Below are 23,812 nucleotides of genomic sequence, written 5' to 3'. Positions count from 1 at the left end.
TGCTCCCTGTGCAGTGGAACACACTGTCTAACCACATCAAAGAGCCCCACCCACCCTTCAAAACATAACTCTTCAGACTCGCATTCTACCTAATACAGTTTGTGTCTATATTTTTCCCACGCACAGATATTTTGAGTACTTTGGAAACTGCTATATAAATCTGAGGTATTATTATTATTACTAATTATTATCACAGTGAACCTCTGAGACAGCTCAATTGTACTTAATGAACCCCAGACAGTGGTAACTAAGTTACATGTACTCAAGTACTGTACTTAAGCACAATTTTTAGGTATTTTTCACTTTCTTCAGTATTTCCAATTTTCGATTCTACTTCTACCCCACTACATCTCAGAGGAAAATATTGTAATTTTACTCCACTACAATATTTAAACTTTAGTTACTAGTTACTTTGTAGATTGAGTACTTTTACTTTTGGCACTTTAAGTACATTCTGATGACGATACTTTTGTACTTTTACTCAAGTACATTTTGAAAACAGGACTTCTACTTGTAACGGAGTACATCTACATTGCAGTATTGATACTTTTACTTAAGTAAAACATGTGAGTACTTCTTCCGTCACTGACCCCAGACAGCACAATCGTACTGTATGAGCCCCAGACAGCTCAATCGTATGCAAACCATCAACCTCAGAGAGCTCAGTACATGCAAACCACACCAATGCAAATCACGACTGTGTCCAAGCTCAGTTCTTCCATGAAGTTCCAGACCTCAACGTGGCTCAGTCGTGTGGTGTACCAAACCTTTGCCCACAGTCCACTCAACATCAGGTACGTGTACGATTGTGTTGTATTAAATGTACTATGAACATTAACCACTTCAAACCTATAGTCTCAGTGAAATGGACTTGATTTAGAACTGTACTTGGACCACTTCTTTCGGTCTACACTAAAATCTCTTGACCAAAAATAGCCGATCTACAAGCTCAATCTGCTATTTTTGGCGAATGTTCTTAGGTTAGGATTTAGAAGGCGTTTTTAAAATCGGCCTCAGGTCTAAATAAGGATAAGGATAAGGATAATTCCTTTTAACAGGTCGTTCATGAAAGTCCTTGCGGTCTTGTTTCCAATGAGAACCTGTGAGCAATTGGGGTTAAGAGTCTTGCTCAGGGACAAATTTCATATCATCGGCACATATGCTGGGATAGCCTGGAATCGAACCTGGGGCAACCAGGGCCTCTGGTTCCCTAGGCGGGCTCACTAACCACTCAGCTATGGCCGCCCCTCTATGGCCACAGGTCTAAATGGCAAAAATTATAGGATTAAAGGTGGGCCAACAGATAGGCCAACTTCAGATATTTACTAGTCCATATAGACAACACTATCATCAGTTGCTTTAAACAATATCCTTAACTCACGACGTGATCAGCTATTTTCGAGGAAAGAAACGCTGGCAAATTTTGCCAATACTATATAGTACAATTTCAAATGCAGGCCTTCTACTTTAACAGAGTACTTTCATAGCGATGTATTACTTTTACTTAAGTAAAACAATCTCCGTAGCCTACTTCTTCCACCACTGGTTGTTACAAATATCTGGTTCTAAGGGCTGAAAAAGCAGCTGTCTGGGTGTTAAGAATCATGATGTCATGATGGGAGGAAGTTGCTAGTTGTACATGATGTGATTGTACTTGGTATAATATTGGCCGATAAATATACATTGTAGATGTATATTATTCAAACCCAGCTATAATTCGAATGCTCTGGAAGACTCTCTACTGATAACTGTGAAATTAAAAGTATATTGAAGTAGTCCTATATCTATTTTTATTTGTTTATACAGAGCTCGAGTGACTTTACCAGGGTGGACTTCTTCCACTCCTGACATCACAAAAGATAATTTACTGGATGTTTTCTGAATGTTGCGGTGGGACAGATTTAGTTGTTAAAATGTTCTAAAATTGTATTGTGAAGTATGATGCTCTGATATTGTCTCTCCTGATAATAATAACAATAAAAACAAGAAGTACTGTTTTCCCACATTATTTGAATTTCCTACATTTAAAATGATTTGAGATGTAAAATCTCTTGCCGGGTCTTTGAGTGAAAACATTGGCACAGTCAGTGACCGTAACCTCAGGCGCAATGTGAAATTCATGGGAAAATGTGTCTTGACTTATGGTAAACAGCTGTCAGCCAGTGAATGCCCAAGGCAGCCGCTTGGTTCCAGGGTGATTTGGGAGTGAATGGTGTTAACTTTGCCTTATGGAGATTTAAATGAACCATATCACATGGCAGAACAATAGAAGGAAGGAAAAGTGCTGTACACGAGAGTGTGCTGAAAGCTTTGTTTGGTTATTTGGACGTAGGCCTACATAATGTCATGTCAACATTGAGGAATGTTGCGAAAGTAAGAACTGTGAGAAAAAAAAGGGAAAAAAAGAAAAACCTCCATTGTTTTGTTTGTGTTTTCTTTAGACTCCTGGTCGATCACCATGGCAACAAACATGATCATCAATAACAGCCAACAACAGGGATCGTCGCTCATAGCGATCCATTCCAACCAGTGGAGCACCGGGATCTGTGGCTGCTTTGATGACCTACACGTTTGTAAGTCACTGTGTTGTTATCAGAGGTGGAAAGTCACCAAGTACCTTTACTTGTACTTGGGTACAATTTAAGTACAATATTAGGCTAATTTACTTTATTGAGTATTTCCATTTTTTTATACTTTAAACTTCTACTCCACAACATCTTAAAAGCAAATAACAAATATTGTACAGTTAAATGATAATAATTATTTTGCAGATATTTTGTTACTTCGCTAGTCAAAAATAGGCGCTCTACAACACAAATTGTTGTGAGCTTGTGGATCAGCTTTTTAAAATACATATATTTATATCTGAGTAATCATCCGAGTACTTCTTCCACCACTAATCTCTGGTTCTGCAATGGTGTTTACATGACTTGTATTTGTACACACAAATGGTGGCCAATGGTGTGAGTATATATTTATGCTACTCGAATGGTTAGTTTAAAATGTCTTCCCAGGGGTCTACTTGGTCCCCTCCTTTTTTCCCTCTACACCAGGGGTCTTCAACAGGGGGTCCGGGACCCCTAGGGGGTCCTCAGAGTTACTACAGGGGGTCCGCCAAATCTCTGTGTGATATATATATATTTTTACCTTAACCACTTGAACCCTTGCATCCCTTTTCTGAGGAGAACCTAAGCCAAAAATAATATTTTTGACAAAGAAGTATAGGTGTAGAGGGAAAAGGAGCAGACCAAGTAAATAAAAAAAGTTGAAACATATATACAATATAGAGGGGGTCCCTGCTTCATCTCTCTCTCAGCTAGGGGGTCCTTGGCCTGAAAACGTTGAAGACCCCTGCTCTACACCAAATCTCTAAAATAGCAGATCTACAAGTATGATCTACAAGTATGAGCTTGTAGATCTGCTATTTTCATTGAATGTTTGCCTTTGTTTTGGATGCAAGGGTTCATGTGGTTAAATCGAAATAGTACTTAAAGGCTATGTATAAGCTTTTATATCAGCTTTTCTGATTTATAAACAACTTGCACATGTACAAAGGACTACATTTGTCACGTAGAACTGAACTGTACACAATTTATACGGAGATAAAACACTTCAGAGTCAGAACTTGAGACATTAAAAGTATTGTGTGCTGTTATTGCACCGAAACTTGCAATGACACAGTGAGATAAGAGTGTTTATCAGTGGTAACCCATCTCTCTCATCAGGTTGTTTTGCCTACTGGTGCTTCCCTTGTTTTGCCTGCACCACCACCTCCCAGTTTGGAGAGTGTTTCTGTCTGCCCCTGCTGGATGTCCTATGGACCGGGCTCCAAGCAATGGGCGTACCATCATGCACCCCGCCTGTGTCCATGGCCATGAGGAGCGCTGTGCGCACCCGCTACGGCATCCACGTAAGTTGACGCAGGAAACATGAATGGGGTCTGGAAAGAAGGAACCAGAAAATGGCCGCCACTGCTATGCCCTATTGCTCAATGAAATTTTCTAGCAACATCGTGGCTCACTCCTTCAGTCACGCGACCCGCTGAAGCTGTGTTCAGCACTGGAACTGGTGGTTTTAAAACCTGTATCTCTATGCTGTGGCAAATCTGTCACAGCGGTACGGAGGTTTTGGCATTTCTTGTGGCAGGTTGGGTTTACGGTTGTGCATAGGGGGGTTACAAAGGTGGTTGTACCTTCTTGGAGGTTGGCTCGTGAGACTAGTACCTCCTAGACTGTCCCAACGCTCCTGATTTCGTGTATAGAGGGGCGGGTGTATAGAGCCGGCGAGAGATTGCGCCTGATCCCATTGGTTCACCGATCTGTCCGTCAACCCCCGCCCCGTTAACACAACATTACGAGCGACGCCCACTGCACTCTGGTTGGTTGGGAAATGAAACACTTCCTCATACCGAGTACACCGACGCGCTGGGCCAGGCTTTTATTTTTTAGCAAAACTAAACAATAAAAGCCTGGAGATCGAGGCTAAGTACCTCCTAACATCCTCAGCCAACGTCTCTTCAAAACAATGGCTGCATTGCTGCTGGCAGAACAAAGCCTTGGTCAGAATACGGAAACAAAACAAAACTAGAAAAAGTGCTCCTCGGAGCACAGGTCTCCGCCAGGTCAGGTAGGTTATTGTGGCCTCCTGTTGGCGTTATAATAGGCCAACGTGAAAAGGGTGCCATTTCTTCTTAGGCCTTGCACGGCAATCGGACACTGCATTCATGATTTGAGGCATTTTGTTAAAAAAAATAGTTTTGCTAAATTAGACCTGCTGGTAGCGCTATAACAGTCTAACGTTAAAAGGGTGGCATTTGTTCCTCAACATAGTGTGAATGTGCTTGCAAATTTCGACCGCAATCGGACGCTGCGTTCATGATTTGCGGCATTTTGTTCAAAACTGGCCACTCCTGCAAACTTTAGATGTGAATATTAGCCAATCGGGATGGAATATGAAAAATAACAGATCTGTCTTGATCAAATGACTATAGAGATCATGTGTACCGATTTGCGTGACATTTGGATAAAATCGGAAGGAGTAATGTAAAGAAATACGTTTTACATAAGTCGGCCTCCTGGTGGCGCTTTAAAAGGCAGATGTGAAAAATCCAGGGCAAAGGTTTTTCCTTGACCTCTAGGGAGTGCGCATACAAAGTTTTACACAGATTGGTGTAGTTGTAGGTAAAAACACGAATCGGGCTGTTATAGCGCCACCATGAGGCTGATTAGAAAAATCTCAAGTGGCATTTCTTCCTCGGCATAGTGGAACTGTGTGTGCAAAGTTTCACGGAAAACATGCTGTGTTCATAATTTGAGGCATTTTGTTCAAAACGGAGCAGTCTTGCAAACTTTGGAAGCCATTTTTAGCCAATCAGGATGGAATATGAAAAATCTGAAAGACTCGTTTCATTTAATGACTATAGAGATATTGTGTACCGATTTGCGTGATGTTTGGACAAAATCTGTAGGAGTACTGTGAAAAAAATGCGTTTTGCAAAAAGCGGCCTCCTGGTGGTGCTATAACAGGGCCATGTGAAAAGATTGGGGCAGAGGTTCTGAATTGGCATCCAGGGAGTGTGTGTGCACAGTTTCGCTGCGATCAAGCCAACAGGGAGATTAGCTGTAACCTCACTCCGTCAAATGGAAGAAGCTTGCGACACACATTTTGTTTCACAGCGTACTTGCATCTGAGACTCCGGGCGCAGAATCGATGACAGACGGAGTTTCATTTTTTCAAGCTACTAGGCAGGTGATTGGATGATCCCGCCCCTAGCAGCCGCTGATTGGTTCGTATGCGCAGCGGTTCGGGCAGCTTTACTCTGTGAGCAATCCCAGACCCTCCTTCCTGAAACCAAATGCAAATGAGATTTCCGGAGGGAGGGGGTGTTTACCAGGCTAGATTAGCTGTCCACAGACGGACAGACGGATGGACGGACAGACGGACGGACGGACAGGGGGTAAAACATACTCTCTCGCCATGCCTTTCGGCCTGGCGGAGACAATAAATCACACCCACCTAGAATGTCTGACCAATCGCACACAATGTTCTGTCTTTCTTGGGCTAGAACATCTCGTAGGCGCAGGAACATCCAAACTTTGTTTTGAGAGGCACTGCCAAAGTTCTGAATGACGTAATTTTTTGTAGATATTGTCTACCCTGTCCGAACGTAGGTTGGACTATAGCTGCCTTTAGCATTTCATCACTGTTGGGCAGAAATGTTGTATCTACGTATTTCATCTTTTTATGTTTTCATTTCATAAATTAATGTCCTATGTTACTTTGTTGTATGTTGTATTGTATAGCAAAAATTGCCAGGTAGTATTAAGAAGAGCTTGTGACTAAATAATAACGGCATTGGATACATTGGAAGAAACATAATATTTTCCAATGACAAAATGTTTCTCACCATTACCATTATTTCAAGCCACATTTGCAAGTTGTATTGTTATTGCGTTGTTGCCTTGTGTAACTTACAATAACAAATGATTATAATGTTTCCATGTGTCTCTGTTCAGGGGGACATGGCAGGTGACTGCGTCTACGCCACCTTCTGCAACATGTGCTCCTGGTGTCAAATGGCCCGCGAGATCAAGAGACGCAGCCAGACGCTCACCGTCATCAACACCCAGCCCACAATGGTGGCCAACCAGCAGTTTATAATGCCCATCCAGCAGGGCGTCATCTCATCTCAGCCCATCATCTCCTCTGTCTCCCAGGGTGTCATGACTTCCAGGATCATGTGACCTATCACCTCCCTCAGCATGTCAATGATGGGTTCCTCCTGTACTTAGGGCTGGGCAATATTGACACAATATTTTGAAAAATACCTCAATATCGATATTGTGATGATAATATTGTATTGTGACGATAATATCACTTTTTTCTTTCTTTCCAATATTGTTAAAAGAATATTAGCTCTAAAAGCTCACAACGCGATTGAACATTTTTGTAACACAGGGTTTAACCACATGAACCCTTGCATCCTTGATTCTGGGCCGAACATTTGAGGAAAATAGGGTGAAAACAGGAGGCGAGTGAAAACAGGAGGCGGCCTAGTATAGATCCCTGGGGGACTCCGGTCAATGAACTGTATAGGGTTTAAGTGGTTAAGTGATTAAAACCAGGAAAAGAAAACACTTATGCCAAATCACTATATTACGATATCCAAAATATAATATCTAGTCTCATATGATGACATCAATATAATATTGATATATTGCCCAGCCCTAACTGTTCATTCTAGTATGTGAAACTTTCTGAAATATCTGTAATGCATAACTACTAACTACATAGACTACATACATAACTGCAGAACTAGCGGCTTCTGAAGCAAATGATAGTTCCTGGAAAAGGTGTGTTACACAGATAATGCATGCAAATCTGCCTCGCTCCATTTAAACTCTGTATTTATAGCTGTGCACTGATGCATGTGAGCCAGTAGAACTCTCTCCCGTTCCGTGCCACTCTTGCGGGTCCATTGTTACACTCTCTCTCAGAGTTAAATAAACACTCCTGATTTTGCTGTGTGCTGAAGGCATGTGAGCCAGTATAGAACCCTCTCCTGCTCTCCTGTTCCATGCCACCCTTAAGTCCATTGTTAATCTCAGATTTAAATATAAACACTGATTTTGCTGTGTGCTGATAGCATGTGAGCCAGTGGAGCACAGTGTTGCCCAAAAGAAGAAACTAGGTTACATGATTAGTTAGTCATTCCACTCATTCCACTTTTCACAGTCAGTCAGTACTCTCCAGACATTCTCCACAGACGTTTACCACTGCACGAAGACTTTCCACAACTGCCGACCCCTCCCCATATGCCCATATATGCCCATATACTGATAACATCAGGTATCTCCATATATGGGCATAAAAGGGATACAGGCAGACAGACAGATACAGATACAGAGATCATCTACCTATGTTGAATGCACTTATTGTAAGTCGCTTTCGATAAAAGCGTCTGCTAAATGACCGTAATGTAATGTAATGTAATCTCCATATATGGGCACAAAAGGGACACAGATAGATAGACAGACGGACGGACGGACGGACGGACGGTTAAAACGGGTGCTATGACAATGGGTATAACGGGTATTGCATAACACGGTGGGGCATGCATTCCCTATTTTCATTGTTCCCAACTTGCGTCGTTCCCAAGTAGGCCGGTGCCCGACGGGCACAGGTCTAGTACATATTAATTTGGGGGTCCTTGTCATGAAAATGTTTGAGAACCACTCAAACAACAATAGGAAACAAGCCCAAATAAGCAAATACACTTGTAGAAACAAGCCCTGAAAAAAACACAACCCGCAACTACCAATATTTACAAGCGACTTTACAGAAAAACAAGCCCAAAGTCGCTTGTGAGAAGCAGACATGGCAACACTGGTGCAGCCCTCTCTCCCTGTGTGGTGGACCTTGAGGCAGCCTGTTGTTCCAGTGCCAGGGTTTCATAACTCCACAGAGGGAGGCAGTGGTGGGAAAAGTACTCAAATTCTTTACTTACTGTAAGTAAAAGTACCAATACTGCAATATAGAAATACTCTGTTACAAGTAAAAGTCCAGAATTAAAAATGTAAAAGTACAAAAGTTTTGGCATCAAAATGTACTTAAAGTACCAAAAGTAAAAGTACTAAAATGTTTGAAAATAGCAGATCTACAAGCTCACAACGCGTCGCGTTGTGAGCTTGTAGATCTGCTATTTTCAAATAGCCTACGTATAAAATAGGGCTAAAGTGGTTAATGTATGTTTTATAACATCATAATTTACTTCTGCAAAGGAACCAGTAACTAAAGTTTTCAAATAATTGTAGTGGAGTAAAAGTACAATATTTGCCTCTGAGATGTAGTGGAGTAGAAGTAAAAGTATTGGAAATTGGAAATACTTAAGTAAAGTACAAATATCTCAAAATTGTACTTAACTACAGTACTTAAGTAAATGTACTTAGTTACTTTACACCATTGGAGGGAGGGCAGGGGAGGAGGTGTTCCAGTGCCAGGGTTTCATAACTCCACAGAGGGAGGGCAGAGAGGAGGTGTGTGGAAGGCTGCAGCACACTGATATGACTGTTCAGACACGCGTGCCGTTATCGGAATCATCAACGCTCATTTTATTTTCCCTCGCCAGTGACCTTGCTGCTTCCTCCCACCCTATTTCACTCTTTTCCCTGACATCCCCCGACTTTACTCCCTCGCTCAAGTCTTTTCTCCTTTTCCCTTTTATTCCAACAGAACAGTTTTGCATTCATTAATAAAATATAAAGGCTGGTGTGTTGCATTTTTATGAGAATATATATTTTTTTAATTGTTGAAAGATTGCCCTGTTCATCTTAAACAGAGCACACTACTGTGTCCCCTATGGCAGTGGTTCTCAAACTTTTTCATGTCAAGGACCCCCAAATTGACACTTATTATTAGCCTGTGGACCCCCATTTGAAAATATATGCCAAGGACCCCCTTAAGAGAAGATTATTACGGCTCTAGGAGTGATTCTGAACCATTTTAATTTCAAGGACCCTGCAGTTTGACATGCATTAGGCTTCGGACCCCCATTTAACGGCATTTCTATCTCTGGGACCTCAATTTATATTGTAATGTTAATTTAACTCTGAGAGTGTACAAATGTACACTCTCAGAATGTGTACACTCTCTGAGTTACTGACCCATAAGGGTCCATTTGGTTCCTAACTACCGGTATCTATCATTTAGCTGGGGACCCCCTGGAACTCCCTCAAGGACCCCTGGGAGTCCCCGGACCCCACTTTGAGAACCACTGCCCTATTTGGATTGATTGGCCATACTTTTGGATTGAGTATGTAATCAGGAACAAAGGAGCAGCCCACCTGCACTCAGCAGGCTTTGATCTACAGGTACACTGGTACGCCTACTCTGGTACACCTACCATAGCCTCGATGTTGCTCTGCTGCTCCTGGCTTTTCCTGGGCCTCTTTTTGGGCATCAGTGTCTGGAGGTCCTGGAGGAAAAGAACATTTGAGAGATCAATTTGAAGACATTTCCCCCCTAAATGAAAAGCTTATTATCTCAATGGGAATGCTTCATTTCAGTGGTAGGCAACAGGCCAACAGGCAGCCTGTGGGCCAGAACTGGCCGGCAGCAATAATATCTGGCCCAGCTAATTATTTTGCAAATAATTCATAATTCATACATGTAGGTATGATGTGGACGGTTGAATACACAATGGCTTTGCATTGATGAAACCGGGTAGGAGAGTTCTCTTTCCATTCTTCTTTGAATGTTCTGTTTTCACTGTCAACTTTCCTCTTTAGACTTTTTGAAACTGTGTTTCACATTCATTAAACAGTTGCTGTCCGTATCTAAAGAGACCTTGAAAAATGAAAGAGCTCTTGTTTGAAAAGGTGTATGACTGTCTGTCTCCAGGTTAAATGTTCTTTAAAATCGTTTGTGCCACATTCAAGGATGTAGCCTGCACAGAAGGATTACACAAGCATTTCCATCTGCACCTGCATACTGACAGTTCTATCAGTATGCAGTTATAACGTATTGCAAAGGTTTGTTGCATGGTCCAGTTCCTAAATTAGCCATTGATTGGTATTCTGGCCTGCCATCTCATTGCTTAGAAAAACATTGGCCAGAGGCCAAACTTCCAGACCCGTCTTTATTTGATGTCTGTGATCACAATTTCAGAGTACATCACCACAAATGTTCCACCTCCACTGTAACACACACATTAACATTAACATTTTTCTTTCACCTTACAATATAAGTGTTTTGACAAAGCATCAAACAAAAAAAACTGTAAGATATCGCATTATTAACAGATGTTTAGCAAATAAACCAAAAGGGTACATACAGTAGTAACATGAGTAGCCAAATAAAGCAACTTTTGATATTGTGTATTTTTTAAAGACTTATCTTCTTCTTCTGTTTTTTTTTTACAAAGATTATGTACTCTCACCACCATGCACCACAAGATTCCACCCTGCAATCGAAATGTTCCATTTTTAGAATTAGTTTGCACAAAACTGAGATTAAGGTCAGTTCTAGCAAAACAAAGAACCCATAATGATCCCCGACTCCTGGCCCCAAATTTGGCCCATGACAGCAATACCAAATCAGACATGCACTCCACTGGTACAAACTGGTCTGTCTGACATCTCACATTTCACTTTAGCAAATGCACTAACACAAAGATGGTGGCACTCCTCATAATAAATCATGGGGAGATTGCTCAGATGACACAGTGGCTACTGGCTGTACATAAAGGAAGGCTATTGTAGGAATCTTGATCATCCGTCAAAGACAAGCATTGGAACTCAAGGTACTCTCGCTGTAAGCTTTCTTTAAGCATACTTTTATCTGTTTGCTTTTGATCTGTTTCTCACTTCACACATGTATTTGCCTGCATGTTTAAGATGAGTGTTGTGTAATTATTAACAGACATTTTCATAGAAGTGTATAGGCTGCTATCAATGTAATAATTCTTTCATAAATAATTCTTAGAGTATTTTTTGCACATTTGTAAATAAATAGATTCTAATTATAATCACACATGGGATCTTATCACAAGCTGGTTGAATTCAATGCTGCAATGACAAATACAAATATAGTAGGTTAATGGATCATTATTTTTTATAGTGTCTAAACAGGTTGTTAATGCCTAATTTATTCTGACGGTGTTACACAGCTTGAAGACCAGCTGTTTTGGCATGCAACACTGGCATATGCCAAAGTATAAAACTGGCTTTTGGACGACCGATAAAGATAATATCTGGCCCAGTAAATTGTTTTGTAAATAATTTACAATATGTGACAGACAGTCACACATACAGTAGGTAGGATATCGTTGTTGTCGGGCAGAAACCTCTTATCTCCATAGTTTTTTTTGTAAATTAGTGCCCTACTTGATCATACTACAGCGTCACAAAAAAATATCAAAATATCAGTAGCTTGTTGATCTGCTACTTTTGCTATGTTTGTCTCCGCCAGGCCGAAGGCTTGGCAGAGGCTATGTTTTGCACCCTGTCCGTCCTTCCGTGAGAGAGTGTGTGTGTGTGTGTGCGTGTGCGTGCGTGTGTGTGTGTGTGTGTGTGTGTGTGTGTGTCTGTGTCTGTGTCTGTGTCTGTGTCTGTGTCTGTGTCTGTGTCTGTGTCTGTGTCTGTGTCTGTGTCTGTCTGTCTGTCTGTCTGTCTGTCTGTCTGTCTGTCTGTCTGTCTGTCTGTTTGTTTGTCTGTCTGCCTGTCTGTGAGCAGCTAATCACCGTTGGGCTGATCGCAGCAAAACTGTGCACGCACAGATCGGCCTGTTATAGCGCCACCAGGAGGCAGATTTTTGCAACAAACCTTTTTTTTATATTACTCCTACAGATTTTGTCCAAACATCACGCAAATCGGTACACATTATCTCTATAGTCATGTGATCAAGATAGATCTGTCCGATTCTTCATATTCCATCAACATTGCTGGCCCACAATAATCTACCTATCCTGGCGGAGATCGGTGCTCCGATGAGCACTTTTTCTAGTTTTATTTGAATCCTGAAAAGTAACGGTTTTGGGCATATGAGGTTTCCACCAGACGATATGGACAACAATGGATTTGCATTGATGAAACTGGGTACAATGAATGCATAGTTCTATTTCCATTCTTTGAATGTTATGTTTTCACTGATAACTTCACTGATAACTCTCCTCTTTTTAGACTTTTGGATGAAAAACTTCTCTCACATTTAAAAAACAAACCAAAAGCTATGTTTCTCATGCCTGGCTTAAACAATGCATTGTTTCTCTCTGTTCTAAGAAGAGACCTTGAAACACAAGAGCTCTTGTTCGAAAAGGAGCATGACTGTCAGCACGAAATGATTACAAAAGCATTTCTGTTTGGCCATGCCAGGCTATTTCTGTATGCACCTGTAACATTTGCTTCCCACGAATATTTCTAATAGTATTTATACCACCAACATCTTTATTTATTAACATCTATGCAAATATAGTTATAATTGTATTTTGTGTGTTTTGTCGCATGTTCCAGGTCCTAAATTAGCCATAGATTGTGTTCTGGGCCACCATCTAATGGCTTAGAAAAAGAATTGGCCTCGGGCCTATCTTACTTGCCGACCCCTGCTTTATGGGTTCAAGTGCAGTTGACAATAAAAGTTAGACTGCATCATACATTGACCAGTAAAATAACTGACTGCTTGACATTTTTCCTCCTTTTCTTATGCTCTAATAATATTTCAAAATGCATTTTATTTATGGGGCCTCTTTCGGCTTGTCATACTGAAACATAGCTTTACATCAATGCCTCTTCTCCTGCATAATACTGTAGTTCTACTCCGTGTTTTTCGATTCGCCTTCTTACATAACTCACTGCATATTTTGACATCTGCCAATTGCATACCGTTGGCAAAGCAGACAATAATTTAACACAATTTAGCTGTGCAGTCAGTCACTATTCTCTTCAGTTTGAACTGCAATATGCAGACTGAGAATATGCATGCAAAATATACAAGTCCGTGAAGTGAAATGTACATGATGTATTTTTGTGCCGATTTGTTTTCTACTGAACAAGTGACATGTTATAGATCACCTATTATTTGGTCTGTCTGGTGGGAGGAGCCATGGGGTATATAGGTGTGAGCTGTACTATTTCTGACAGTCTGCTACTGTCTGTCGAGGTGTTCAGGAGCTGTCGGTCTCTAAGGAGGTGAAGTGTTATTTTGTAATTATATTGAGATAAAACCAATGGTTAAAATGCATTTGTTAATTATAGAATTTGATGGCCTAAGCATTTGATCATTTGTTGTATTTTATTTTATTATAATGCTTGGATTTATTTTACATTTGATCATTTGAAGTTTGAAGTTATTTGTTTTTGAATATTTATTTATTTTCTATTTACTATCTGGGTCTTGCCACTTTATTTATATGACACTGTTAAACTCTACCCAACTGCGTGCCTTGCCATCTTTAATGTGAATGTCTGGTCGTACTAACTAAGAGTACAAAAGGGCTACACACTACCCTCACCTGTGACAGGGGTGTTGTTTTTAATGGGTTTTTAATTACTGTAGGAGCCAAATGGGGTTTTATATTTGTATTTGTGCACTGGACTGGATTATTGATGTGTGATAGATGTATGCATCGCATTGGCACTTTGATGGAGGGAGTGTCTCTGTGGGTGGCCTCCAGTGGTTACAAGTAATGGTCCTCACCTGCTCACCTGAAGGCTGGTTTGACCGTGGGGGTAGGGTTAGCGGGGAGGGATCATTTCTGTTGACCGCATTTTGGGGAAATGCTCATTGTTTACTCTATTTCTTTGCACAGATTTATGTGTACAGATTTATTGGAAGTTCGTATTGTAATATTTGGTGATACTGAAGTAAAGCATTTTATATTTGGTGATACAGTAAAGCATTTTAAAGTTGAACTTTCGTTTGGGCGTGAGTCCTTTTAGTTTGCGTGTCACACAGGTTTCTATATCCCAGTCTTAGCCTGCCGGTTGATGAATTTATTGGGGATAGCTATCAGCCACTACTGTTACTAATGTATGAATATACTGTAATACCGTATTTTGAAACTTAATTTTAACCTATTTCATTAAGCTGTGGTATAATGACAAAGTATTCTATTCTATTGTACACATTTATAAGCATGGCCTCTATATCTGTTAGAGGAGAGCCCAGCCTGAGAGAATAAAACCGTTTTTTTTCTGTGTGAATTCCAGCTTCTTCGAAAGGATGGGTGTTTGTGGAGCAACAACTCTCTCACTCGGCCTGCTGTTCCTGGCCAGCGGTTGTCACGGAGGAAGGATTCTAGTGTATCCCGAAGACGGCAGCCACTGGATCAACATGGAACTGATGCTCAGGGAGCTGCACTCCAGAGGTCATAGCCTCACGGTGGTGCGCTCTGCCAAGAGCTGGTACATCGGTGAGAACTCTCCCCTCTACACCTCCATCACGGTCACACCTCCGGACGCCCCCGGTGGAGACGTCGGAAGCGACTTCTATGCCGAGCTCATGCAGCGGTCACTGGAGCTGCACAAGATGTCGTCACTCTGGCGCTTCGTCGAGCAGCAGAGGGACGTGGCGGACATGCTGCGGATGTTCCACGGTGCAGCTCTTCGTTTGATTTCCACCGTTTTGGAGGATTCTTCCCTGATAGCAACGCTGAAGGAATCTGGCTACGACCTATTGCTGACTGACCCCACTTTCCCCGCAGGGGTCTTACTTGCGCAGTACCTCCGACTGCCGATGGTGTACAATGTCCGGTGGCTCAATGCTGCTGAGGCTCACATGGCAGTGGCCCCGTCTCCACCTTCCTATGTGCCAATGTACAACTCTGTGTTCAACGACAAGATGAACTTCCTGCAGAGGACGGAGAACTTCCTAAGGTATGCAGCCAGCATGTTGCAGGAAAATCTGGTCATCCTGCCTTTCTACAAGGACCTGCTCCAGCGCCATTTCCCCCCTGGAGCAGACCTGCTCTCCATGCAGCGCTCAGCTGATGTGTGGCTGATGAGAGTGGACTTTGTCTTCGAGTTCCCTCGGCCTACGATGCCCAACATAGTCTACATAGGGGGCTTCCAGTGCAGGGAGGCCCTGGCCCTCCCTGCTGAGCTCGAGGCGTTCATGCAGAGTTCTGGGGATCAGGGCGTGGTGGTGATGTCTCTTGGGACTCTGGTGTCAGCTCTGCCTTGGGAGATGACCGAGTCCATTGCTGCAGCCTTTGCTCAGCTCCCTCAGAAGGTGGTGTGGAGGTATCTGGGCAGCAGGCCCTCCTCCCTGGGAAACAACACCTTGCTGCTGGACTGGCTGCCCCAGAACGACCTCCTGGGACACCCCAAGACTCGCGCCTTTGTTGCCCACGGAGGCACCAACGGCTTGTATGAAGCCATTTACCATGGTGTCCCTGTCCTCGGTGTCCCGCTGCTGTTTGACCAGTTCGACAACGTCCTGCGGCTGCAGGAGCGCGGGGCAGCACGGGTGGTGGAGCCCACCTCTCTAACCACAGGCAACTTCTTGGAGGCCCTGAAGGACATCCTGGAGAAGCCCTCCTACCGACAAAATATGCAGAAACTGTCCCAGCTGCACCGTGACCAACCTATGTCCCCGATGGACACTGCCACCTTTTGGATCGAGTATGTCATCAGGAACAAAGGAGCAGCCCACCTGCACTCAGCAGGCTTTGATCTACCCTGGTACACCTACCATAGCCTAGATGTTGCTGTGCTGCTCCTGGCTGTCAGCGGGGCCTCCTTCTGGGCATCAGTGTCTGTCTGCAGACTGCTCTGCTGCCGGAGATCCTGGAGGAAAATAAAAGCAGAATAACGTTAAGTGTAGAGCTTTTTTAGTCTTGAAATCGTCATGGGTTCTATTTCTATTTGAAACGTGTAAATAGATACAATTAAATTTTTTGGATATGTGAATAAAATGACTATATTAGTCATTTTGCATGTGAACATGCGTAGACGGTTTTCTGCATATTGAGTACTGTCCTTTTAAAATTCTATATCTCTGGAAATGCTATTCATTTGATTCACCCTCGGGGTACAACTTTCACCTTGAATCATCCATCAAATAGCAGACTGGTGACATTTTAAAGGAAACATGCAACAAGTGATTAGACCCTCCTCCCTTTGAAACCATGTTGTAAAAATACTGCCTAGTACCCATTGTCTCAACATTCCCATTCTTCCTCAAACAATTTCAATTGTGCAGAATTTTCCTCTCCTGCACCACAGCCAAGTTCACCGTGGGTAAATTGCTCAAATGCAACATCTGCAGAGAAGGCTTGTTATGAGAGCTTAAGACTTGCTGTCTGGTCTGTTCTATGGGATTACTGACACTGGTTTAAATCTGGTGCCTTTGCACGTCAACAACTAGGATGTACACTACAGAATGTTGTCAGATGCCTGTTGAGGATAACTGTTGAGTGAGAGACTTACTAAATATTAACTCATATTTACTGTTGGTAGTCTGTTCTTAGACTGTACATATACTGTATGCATTGACATATTCACTGTTGATAAACTGTACATATATATTACCCAGATACTCACTGTTGAAGGCCTGTTGACACTGTATAGCATTCTCATATTCACTGTTCTGTATACAGTATATCCATTCATATATTCATTGGTGATAGACTGTGAATTTGTACGTATATTTGTTGATAGACTGTTGTACATTATGTTAACTCGTTCATTGAGAGACTCTTGTGTCAGAACCTAAATCCAAGTGTTTTCATTTTATATTGGCTCTTGACTCTTACTCATGTTCCTTTTGTTTCAGCCTTACTGCCGTCGCTATGACACCTGAATTCCCCCCCTGGGATCAATAAAGGAGAAATGTCTGCGTGCATTGTGCCAAGTTCTGTTGAGTTCTCTTTTTGGCAGACTCTGCCCATGTGAGGCCCCTAACATTTCCTCAAACCTAATCGATCAAGATACACTACTGAATGAACTTCCTCTGTTCTAACCAAGTGGTTCTCAACCTGTGGGGCGGGACCCACATGATGTTGGGGGGGGGGGGGTCCCCAGATGACAGTAAAGTGACAATGTAAGGAATTTTAAGACCTTTAAAAAAAATTAGAAAAAGAATGTAATGAAAAAAGACCATTACTGCATCAACAGTAATCAACAAACTATACTATAAAAACTGGTCAAACAATGGCCTTGTAGATCTTCAATTTTCACAATATTTATCTGTGGAACAGAGTCAAACTTAATTGTAATGCCTACAATGCCAAGTGCTTGACAGGGTGGGGGGTCCCCAGTTCAAATATGATTATTTTGGGGGGTCGTGGCCTGAAAAGGTTGAGAACCACTGCCCTAACCCAGTGGTTATCCAAGTGGGGTCTCGGACCCCCAGTTGTCCCATGGAGGAGGTTCCAGGGGGTCCCCATTAAAATGTGTTAATAAAGTATTTAAAAAAAAAAAAACACTTTAACCCTGTTTATACTTAAAATACAAAAATACAAAAAGCATGAACAAGAGCTTATGACTAAATAACTACATTATATCCATGGAACACAAGTTCTTTTTTCCATTTCCTAAAAAGTAACCGTTTTGGACATACAAGGTTTCTGCCTGACAAAACAAAGTGTGACAGACGGAAAGACTGAAATTTCCACTTGCATGTGGAAGACTGCCCTGTACTCGTGTAATCAAAACTTGCTTGAGTAAAAAAATGATTATGTAAACAATTCATTAGATGCTAAAAGGCAACCTCACAGGGTGGGGGGCATTATGCAATTTGTTGAAATGCATAATGCCAAAAAGGTCTGGACTGGTATTCACACATCCATCACCAGATCCTCCTGACGTCCTTCTGAATAACCCTGTCCTGTTCCTGAGGGGGAGGGAAAGTCTGACATAAAGGGTGAGAGAGCGGGAGAGAAAGAGTGCGTGTGATTGTGTGTGTGTGGCGTGTTGTTGTTTTTCTTTTTCTTTTTTGTTCTGGTGGAGAAAGGCGTTCTCCTGCCTCAGGATGTTGCCTTTAAAACCGAAGAAGTGGGTTTCCTGTGGAGGAAACGATCACACAGTAGACAAGGCCTGGTTCGAGACTCTGTGCTCCCAATGCACCGGCACCAGGTCATCAAGCGGCAGTGTGCGGAGAGCGGCATTCGGGAACAGTCCCTTCGTCATTTTCATAGTCATGAGAGGTGAGTGAACAGAGTTCATGTGATTGAGCATGGTGTGAAAGCCTTTAACCACTTGAACCCTATATACTTAGTTGACCAGGGTCCCCCAGGGCTCTATTCTTGGTCTGTTTCTTCTTTCCCTATACACCAAATCTCTGCAAATCTCTAAGCTGATCTACAAGCTCTGTGAGCTTGTAGATCAGCTATTTCAGTCAAATGTTCCCCCCAGAATAGGGACGCTAGGGTTCATGTGGTTAAAATGGTGACCTTGTTTTCATTTCTATGCACCTGTTGACAATCTGATAATGTGACACGAAACTGCCTTTTTCAAGAGCCTTCCGGTCGTGGATCCTAGGTCTAACCAGGTTCATTCTCTGTTGTGTGCTTTTCAGGCAAGAATGGAAACGAAGACCCGACTGACACCTCACATGCCATGCAAAGCCACCTTCCCTGCAGGAGCCAACCTTGATGAACACAGCAATGGCATGACAATGGACCAATCATAAGTGGATAGAGCCAACTGAAGACATCAACTGTCACCTTTCGGTAGATGTATTTATTTTTTGTCAGCTCGGGAACATTTGCTGCCACACCGTCTATCCTTTCAGGCGGGACTAAAGTAAATCGCATCTGGTTTCCCATGTGAAGTCGTCACCTCTGACACATGCACCACCAGAGACATGTCCACCGGAGACATGTCCAATGACAGCTGCAACCTCCCTCTGGACTCAGACACAGTTGGTCTGACCTACATCTACAGCCTGAGCTTCTCCCTGGGTCTCCCCAGCAACCTGCTGTCACTGTGGGGACTGTACCACTTGGGCCGCTCTGGCGGGGGTGGCTGCCAGCTGGTGTACATCCTCAACCTGTTGCTGTCGGACCTCCTCCAGCTGCTCACGCTGCCGCTGTGGATCCTCTACCTCCAGGGGGGCCACCGCTGGCCTTACGGCCGGACCGCCTGCGAACTGGTGGGGTACGTGTTCTACGTCAACGTTTACGCCAGCGTGATGTTTCTGTGCCTGATAGCGCTGGACCGCTGCCTGGCCATCGTATACCCGCTCAGCAGCCGTGGGGTGAGGACTGTGAGGGTGGCCGCAGTGTCCGGGGTGGCGGTCTGGACGCTGACCTTCCTGTTCTGCCTGGGCGGTCTGCTGCCCTCCGTGTTTGACTCTGAGAGACTCTGGTGTCTGGAGCAGTACCCAGTCAGCCGCAGATTCGCCAACTTTAAGATCGCCACCGTGGCCTTGGGGTTCCTGCTACCTTGTGGGATATTGGGGTAAGAGCAATCTATAATCTATCAATCTAGTCGATTCTATTCTATTCTACTCTATTCTGATACATGGAACCCCACAGGGGTTAAGTAATGGCTTTCTTGTGTAGCACAGTATCTCAGCCTGAAGCCCAAAAAGCCTATTATATCTCCCCTGGCCAAGGCGGTATTCCCTCTTAGGCTAGTGGTTAAGATGTTTGGCTTTAGTGTCCCTTCCCACGCAGGAGTCCTGGGTTAGAATCTTGGGTGTGTTACATTGGTGCCGTGAACGCCGGTCTGGTTTCCCAGTGGGGGGAGGTGAAAGAGAGCTGAATGTGCAGGGTAGCTCAGCCAGAAGCTCAAAAAGCCTAATATCTCCCCTGGCCTGGTCCTCTTAAGCTGGTGAGGCTTTAGTGTTCCTTACTATGCAGGAGACGTGGTTCGAATCTTGGGTGTTACATTTGCATAGCATTTAAATTGATTGAGGGTCTTCTTTTCAAACACATCTTGCTTTTATGTCGAACTAGTACTTTAAACATTAGATTTTTTTTGTCTGGTGCATTAGGTGAAATATTATTATTGAGTTTTTACCGTTTAAATGAACATTCCAGATTTTGTTGTGCAGACTCAAAGCGAAGACACTTTCACCATCACTATAAGAGAGAGAGAAGAGAAGATTATTAGATCCAATAGAAAAGCAACATAATTAGCAAAAGACTTCTGCACAAAGACATTGTGGGTGGAAGTGTTTAATTATGGATGCCTTTGTTATGTCTAAATGGGTTTTTTGAGGTTACAAAAAAAACATATATATATATTTGGTGCCTAAATGAGGATAAATGCAATTGTAACCCTAAACAGCACCGCTGCAAAAATGAAGCATTGATGCTTCTAGTAAGTTAACACAGTGGTTCTCAACCTGTGGGTCGGGACCCCCAGGGGGGTCGCCGCACATGATTTTTTTGGGGGGTCCCCAGATGACAGCGAAGTGACAATTTAGTACTTTTAAGATCTTTTTAATACCTAAAAAGGAAATACCATTACTCAAAAAGTAATCCATAAATTATACTATAACAATTTTGACCAAATTGTCAAATAATATAAGAAAGAGGGAAACATTTTGAAAACAGCCGATCTACAAGCTCAGATCGGCTATTTTCACCATATTTATCTGTGGAACCGAGTCATGTAATGCCTATACAATTTTTTGCTTGTCAGGGTGGGGGGGGGGCCCAGTTCAAATATGATTATTCACAGCCTGAAAATGTTGAGAGCCACTGAGTTAACTGACCTCCCTGGCCTCACCTGCATCCTTCTCCCTCCTCCAGCTACACCTCGGCACGCATCGGGGTGACGCTCCAGCGGTCGCCCTCTGTCTCTGACCACGAGCGGCACAAGATCGTGGGCATCCTGGTGGTCATCACCATCAACTTCATCGTGGTCTTCGGGCCCTACCACCTGGTGGGGGGATACAGGTTTGCAGTGGTGTAAACTGTGACACATAACTAAGTACATTTACTCACTTGAGTACCTCTATATTGTACTTGAGTACAATATAGAGGTATTTTTTTACTTTACTGGAGTATTTCCAATTTTCTGTAGGCCCACTTTTACTTCTACTCCACTGCACTACATCTCAGAGCAGAGGCAAATGTTATACTTGTTACAATTATGTGAAAACTTTAGTTACTAGTTACTTTGTAGATTTGGATTATTATTACAAAACATACATAACTTACATACATACAATTAACTTTGCACAGTATTGTATATTTGTCTGTCACTAAATGATTCAATTAATTGAATACACAGGACCCCAATGGAAACAAGCCATAGTGCTTTCTTGGGTTCAATCCTTTTAAGGATTAACTTAAGCTCTATCTATATATTTCGGCCTTTTGAAAATAGCCGCACAAGCTCACAATGCGTCACGATGGGACGCATTGTAAGCTTGTAGATCTGCTATTTTCAAAAGATTTTTATACATTTGAAAACTTGTGAAATAGGGCATTCTGCATAATGAGAAGGCCTACGTTCTACTTTCGGTACTTTAAGTACATTTTGATACCAATACTTTTGTACTTTTACTCAAGTAAATTTGGAATTCCGGAAATTTTGGGCGGTAAAACCGTCCCTATATGTGAGGTTTGGACATCGACCACCCATTGCACCCCCCCAACCCTGCGCTGTGATTGGCCACCAGTGTACCCCCCTAACCCTGCACCGTGATTGGCCAATCACAGTCTATTCAGGACTGTGATTGGCTAGTGAAACATGACACATGTGCATAGCCCTATAAATAGGACTATGCACTTAAAAAAAACACATTTATGGGGTTTTTTTAAGTTAGGGGTGTACAATGGTTGGTCCACAATATTACTTTTCTTTAAGTGAACTTCCATCACTGTGATGACCACTGTGACCACACCGCCCACTTCACACTGGGTGTGATTTTTTACTTGTAACAGAGTATATCTGCATTGCAGTATTGATACTTTTTGACTTAAATAAAAACATTTTAGTACTTTTTCCAAAACTGCAGGTTTGTGTCCCTGCTGCACACGGACGAGCCGTGTGAACTGGAACGCTCCCTCTTCCTGGTCTATCGCTTGTGCTACGGCCTGACCAGCCTGAACACGCTGCTGGACCCGCTGTTCTACATCTTCCTCTGTCCCGACGCTCGGCTGGAGCTGCGGCGGTCCCTGCCCTGCGTGGGTGTGGGAGTGGGACATGGACACGGCCGTGGTGTTGCTCCCAACCCCTTCATACTGAATCCCAGAGGTCACCCGTTCCACAGTGACAGCGGGGAGAGGAACATTGTGACGTCACAGACAGAGACAGAGAGCATTAGGATGTGATTTCGTTTTTGTTTTTTAGTTTTCTTGGGCGGTGAAACCGCCCCTATATGTGAGGTTTGGACATTTGCACCCCCTAACCCTGCACCGTGATTGGCCAATCACAGTCTATTCAGGACTGTGATTGGCTAGTGACACATGACACATGTGCATAGCCCTATAAATAGGACTATGCACTTAAAAAAAACACATTTATGGTTTTTTTAAAGTTAGGGGTGTACAATGGTTGGTCCACAATATTACTTTTCTTTAAGTGAACTTCCATCACTGTGATCATGACCACTGTGACCACACCGCCCACTTCACACTGGGTGTGATTTCTTTTAATGTTTTTGAGGGGTTTCCAAAGTGTTTGAACATTTTTGCATATGACCAAAATCAGTGGTGGAAAAAGTACTCAAATGTTTTACTTAAGTAAAAGTATCAATAATTGTTACAAGTAAAAGTCCGGAATTAAAAATGTACTTGAGTAAAAGTACCAAAAGTATTGGCATCAAAATGTACTTAAAGTACCAAATGTAAAAGTACTCATTATGCAGAATGTCCCACTTCACAAGTTTTCACAAATGTTGTACAAATCTTTTGAAAATAGCAGATCTACAAGCTCACTGGCTATTTTCAAATGGCCGAAATGTATAAAGGGCTGAAGTGGGTAACATATGTTTTGTAATAATACAAATAAATATGAAGTACTGAAAACTGGAAAGTAAAAATACCTCAACATTTTACTTAAGTACTGTACTTGAGTAAATGTACTTAGTTACTTTACACCACTGCCCAAAATAGGAACAATGGCCAGGTTGGTTAATTTATGTAACTGACGCCACCTGCTTGATACAGCAAAAGAGATGCAATTGTGCCACCCAGTGGAAATGTTTATGTACAGCATGCAGAACAAAACAAAACAAAACAAAACATGCATTTTGCTTAAAATAGACAAACAAGAATGCAGTCTTCTGCGACTGAGTGGCTGGCTGTGATATCTACAATAGATGCTTTAAGATAGGAGGTAGGTCTATGCCACATGGCCATTTTAAAGATGACCATTTTATGTAGCCTATTCTTGTAAAAGTGCTTTTTGGAACGTTG

The 23,812-nt window shown here is 42.5% G+C and overlaps 3 protein-coding genes across 5 annotated transcripts; all 3 read left to right on the top strand.

Annotated features, from left to right (window-relative positions):
• Positions 1-390: 390 nt before the first annotated feature.
• LOC308102254 (placenta-specific gene 8 protein-like) lies at positions 391-23,799 on the top strand. Its single transcript, XM_080451878.1, has 5 exons — positions 391-794; positions 2,442-2,573; positions 3,726-3,910; positions 6,516-8,589; positions 23,200-23,799. The coding sequence occupies exons 2-4, from the start codon at positions 2,459-2,461 to the stop codon at positions 6,741-6,743; spliced, it is 528 nt and encodes a 175-aa protein (XP_080308004.1). The 5' UTR covers positions 391-794; positions 2,442-2,458; the 3' UTR covers positions 6,744-8,589; positions 23,200-23,799.
• Positions 11,175-17,386, top strand: ugt5g1 (UDP glucuronosyltransferase 5 family, polypeptide G1). 3 transcript variants are annotated; one of them, XM_080451141.1, is made up of 2 exons: positions 11,175-11,299; positions 14,703-17,386. In XM_080451141.1, exon 2 carries the CDS (start codon positions 14,716-14,718, stop codon positions 16,303-16,305), a length of 1,590 nt encoding a protein of 529 aa, XP_080307267.1. In that variant the 5' UTR covers positions 11,175-11,299; positions 14,703-14,715; the 3' UTR covers positions 16,306-17,386. The 3 variants fall into 3 exon arrangements, with proteins under 3 accessions (XP_080307267.1, XP_080307268.1, XP_080307269.1); XM_080451142.1 differs by having other exon boundaries at positions 11,250-11,310; XM_080451143.1 differs by lacking the exon at positions 11,175-11,299 and adding an exon at positions 13,649-13,682.
• On the top strand, positions 18,171-23,206 carry LOC308102253 (putative G-protein coupled receptor 132). Its single transcript, XM_080451877.1, has 4 exons — positions 18,171-18,640; positions 19,012-19,895; positions 21,197-21,343; positions 22,411-23,206. Exons 2-4 carry the CDS (start codon positions 19,300-19,302, stop codon positions 22,724-22,726), a joined length of 1,059 nt encoding a protein of 352 aa, XP_080308003.1. The 5' UTR covers positions 18,171-18,640; positions 19,012-19,299; the 3' UTR covers positions 22,727-23,206.
• Positions 23,800-23,812: the final 13 nt, after the last annotated feature.

Source organism: Gymnoscopelus braueri, assembly GCF_963280865.1.
Source record: "Gymnoscopelus braueri genome assembly, chromosome: 15".
Classification (NCBI taxonomy): domain Eukaryota; kingdom Metazoa; phylum Chordata; class Actinopteri; order Myctophiformes; family Myctophidae; genus Gymnoscopelus; species Gymnoscopelus braueri.
This window is presented reverse-complemented; position numbering and strand designations above follow the sequence as displayed.

Bases quoted from the DNA above. Each gene is read 5' to 3' on its own strand.
- LOC308102254 (XM_080451878.1), top strand. From the start codon at position 2,459: ATGGCAACAAACATGATCATCAATAACAGCCAACAACAGGGATCGTCG. The intron at 2,574-3,725 runs GTAAGTCACTGT...CTCTCTCATCAG, and splicing joins CTTTGATGACCTACACGTTT to GTTGTTTTGCCTACTGGTGC. The intron at 3,911-6,515 runs GTAAGTTGACGC...GTCTCTGTTCAG, and splicing joins GCACCCGCTACGGCATCCAC to GGGGACATGGCAGGTGACTG.
- ugt5g1 (XM_080451141.1), top strand. From the start codon at position 14,716: ATGGGTGTTTGTGGAGCAACAACTCTCTCACTCGGCCTGCTGTTCCTG.
- LOC308102253 (XM_080451877.1), top strand. From the start codon at position 19,300: ATGTCCACCGGAGACATGTCCAATGACAGCTGCAACCTCCCTCTGGAC. The intron at 19,896-21,196 runs GTAAGAGCAATC...TCCCTCCTCCAG, and splicing joins CTACCTTGTGGGATATTGGG to CTACACCTCGGCACGCATCG. The intron at 21,344-22,410 runs GTTTGCAGTGGT...CCAAAACTGCAG, and splicing joins CACCTGGTGGGGGGATACAG to GTTTGTGTCCCTGCTGCACA.